Source organism: Bombina bombina, chromosome 6 (assembly GCF_027579735.1).
Source record: "Bombina bombina isolate aBomBom1 chromosome 6, aBomBom1.pri, whole genome shotgun sequence".
Lineage (NCBI taxonomy): Eukaryota > Metazoa > Chordata > Amphibia > Anura > Bombinatoridae > Bombina > Bombina bombina.
Window position 1 is genome coordinate 640,429,282 of NC_069504.1, and position 3,172 is coordinate 640,432,453.

Genomic DNA, 3,172 nt, shown 5'->3' on the forward strand with positions numbered 1-3,172 from the left:
CCAGAATGATCAGCGCAACTCCAAACCTAGCAATGAAAACAAATTTAAAAAATTATAATTAAACTCAAGGCAGAACATGCTGTGATCTGAGATGCCAATGCAGCACATCTGCAGAAAGAATGGGACACATGCAGGAACTGTTATCACACTTACTCTGCAGCACTTCTTCACATTAGACTGTTCTCTTCAAACAAAACCGTGTTCTGGCTGCACTATGCAAGTTTTTCTTAACACAGTACATCCAGAGCAAAGTGCTGTTTGAAGAGAACAGTCAAATATGGAGCAGCTCTGCAAAGCAACAGTTCATTTATTGTTGATTGGCTCTCAGGTATTTTTTTAACCCAGCCGCCTAGCCTTTTCCAAGTCCGCAAAGCTGTGACTTCTGAATGTAAGACATTCTTGTGAGCAATGTACCTTTTTATTACTACATTTCTACTTTGTGATGCTAGACCAAGAAAAACAAATTTATTCACAAGACATTTAAAAAAACCTGACAAATCTTTTTTTTTTTGTCTGCAACTAATTTGCAATGCAATTTTCATCTGCTGCACTATATAATAAATCTTGAAAAAATACTTTATTCTCCAGCAACACATTGCAATAGAACTGTTGCTTTAGTGTAACCACCACATTTAAAATGGTATTTTATTTCAAAATGACCGGCAGAAATCTTTTCAATAAAAAAAATTAATCACATGAAGTGAAGAGAACTTCTGCCTTTGGGAATATATATATTAGTTTGCATGTAGTGCATTACCAAATAAACATGATTATAGCATTGTAATACAGTATAAATACAAATTAACTTCTCTTTAAACTGGAAACTAAAAAAAAAAACTGGCAATTGACCTGGTGCAGTACTTCTCTTAATTATGGAGGATAACAAATATATAGTAAGCGTAATTAATAATAAAGCAGTAAGGAACCTCTTCAGCATTGTTACAAGATAGGTCTAACCTGAATATAAATCACTTCATCAAGACCAAAAGAATGTATGAGAATGAGTAAGTGTTGGAGGTGAAAAGTAGAAAGAAAAAAAAGAAAGGAGAAATAATTAAAAAAAAAATTTTTTATATATATATATATATATATATATATATATATATATATATATATATATATATATATATATATATATATATATATATACACATACATATATATATATACACATACACATATATATATATATACACACACATACACACACTAATAATAAAGTCAACTGATAAATGAACAGGTCATATAAAGTGGATCTACTGTGTGGTTGTGAAAAAGGTGACGCCTTCTGCTTCACAACTGCATATGAAGTCCCTACCACCTGTTGTCTACCAAGGCAATAGATGGCTGTACCTAAGCAAGACATTTGTTACTTTGTAAGCCACAAGAACATACTTTATCCAGTGCTACAGAGCATACATGCAATTTATAAACGTGTTAGTAACGATCCCAATGCGATCATTTAGCCCATTGTTCTACTTAAAAGGAACAGTCTAGTCAAAATTAAACTCTCATAATTCCACAAGGGCAAACCCTTTTAAACAACTTTGCAATTTACTTTAATCATCAAATTTGCTTTGCTCTCTTCTTCTTTGAGGAAAGCTAAATCTAGGTAGGCTCATATGCCAATTTCTAAGACATTGAAATGCTTCTTATCTCAGTGCATTGACAGTTTTTGAAAGATGCTGCTAATTTATGAGTGCTATAAAAAATAACTTTGTACTCACTCCGGTGGATTTGTTTAAGACTCAGCACTGATTGGATAAAATGCATGCATGTCTGTCAAAAGAACTGACATAGGGAGCAGTCTGCAGAGGCATAGAAACCAGGTAATCACAGAGGTAAACATTGTATTAATATAAGTGTTGGTTATGCAAAACTTGGGAGTGGGTAGTAAAGGGATGATCTATCTTTAATGACAATTCTGGAGTAGACTGTCCCTTTAAAATACTAATTCTAAACAGTTCCTTAGTCTGAAATTGTTTTATTTTAAACAATCACCTCGGTCCAGTCTGTTGTATCCAGCCAATATAAGGTAACCTTCTTTTTCATGATGATGCTTTGCAGGGCCCTGGAGAGTAGCTTATCTATAACTTGTTGTAGCTCGATGTCTTGTTGCGTGCCAGATGCAAACTGGGCAAGTTGCGACTGTGAGTGTGGACAAGGGGACAACAGGAACACTGCATTTTTCTCGGAGGGGGAATCAGATTTCAGAGGTTCATCTACCGGTATAATGCGGCCCCCTCTACGGCTTTTTAGGAAGGCAGGTTTGGCAGGAGATGTGATGTCTGGTCGGTCCCACTGGAAATCTGACAAAGTATCCATGAGAGCAGTATGGGTGAGAACGGCCCTTGAGCCGTGTGTCCCACAAGAGCGACTACTTCGAGCCCGCTCCAAGCAGGCCTCCAGCTCGTCCTCGAACTCATTCCAGCTTCTAGGACCTAGCTCCCTCAAGTCGGAACGACGAGGAGGCCTACATCGGCCACCCATAGAGTTTAGGAAGCGATAACTCCAGCGTACTTGCCCGAGACCAACACGACAGGCCAGAAAGTTGAGTAATCTTAGGGACACTAGCCTGATCCTATCCTTGAGAACCTGATCCGCTGTATCCACCAACAGCACCACATTATAAGAGAACGCCATGTCAAACCTGGGTCCCCTCGGCTAAAACTAAGCAGTCACTACATTATCTCCCAGAACACCGCCATCTTCCATTCTCCACAAACACAGTGCTCAAACCCGCCGCGCTTGCTGATAGGCAACATTCTTCTGATTGGGCAAGCGAATGCCATTCCTGGATGTGATTGGTTAACTCATGAGTAGCATTGGACGTTCTGCAGTAGAATACACACTACCTCTGCACTCTCTAAGTGGCGTTGATTGGTTGAAACGCGTGACAGTCGCTGACTGTGACAATTTGCGCTTTACAATTGGTCAGGTTTCCTATTTAAACATTAAATGGTCTAACTCCATTGATTGTATTTGTAACTGAGAAGGATTGTAATAACCTCCTATGTAATTTATTTATAATATGCATTTTCTAAAGTATGGAAACCGCAACAAAATAATAGCAACCGAGTAAGTAATTTATTTATGAAGCGTTGCTAAAATATTTTTAAAAGTAATAATCTGTCGTGATTGGCTGTATCGGGATTGCCATTTTCACTCAAAG

General features: G+C 37.7%; 1 protein-coding gene across 1 annotated transcript in view; it reads right to left on the reverse strand.

The window, feature by feature from the left end:
* The window catches only part of TICRR (TOPBP1 interacting checkpoint and replication regulator), a 132,068-nt gene extending 129,344 nt beyond the window's left edge, over positions 1-2,724 (reverse strand). The window contains 2 exon segments of the mRNA XM_053717667.1: positions 1-26; positions 2,002-2,724. The exon segment at positions 1-26 is cut by the window's left edge and continues 212 nt beyond it. Of these exon segments, the coding sequence (XP_053573642.1) occupies positions 1-26; positions 2,002-2,643 (668 nt within the window). The 5' untranslated portion in view covers positions 2,644-2,724.
* Positions 2,725-3,172: the final 448 nt, after the last annotated feature.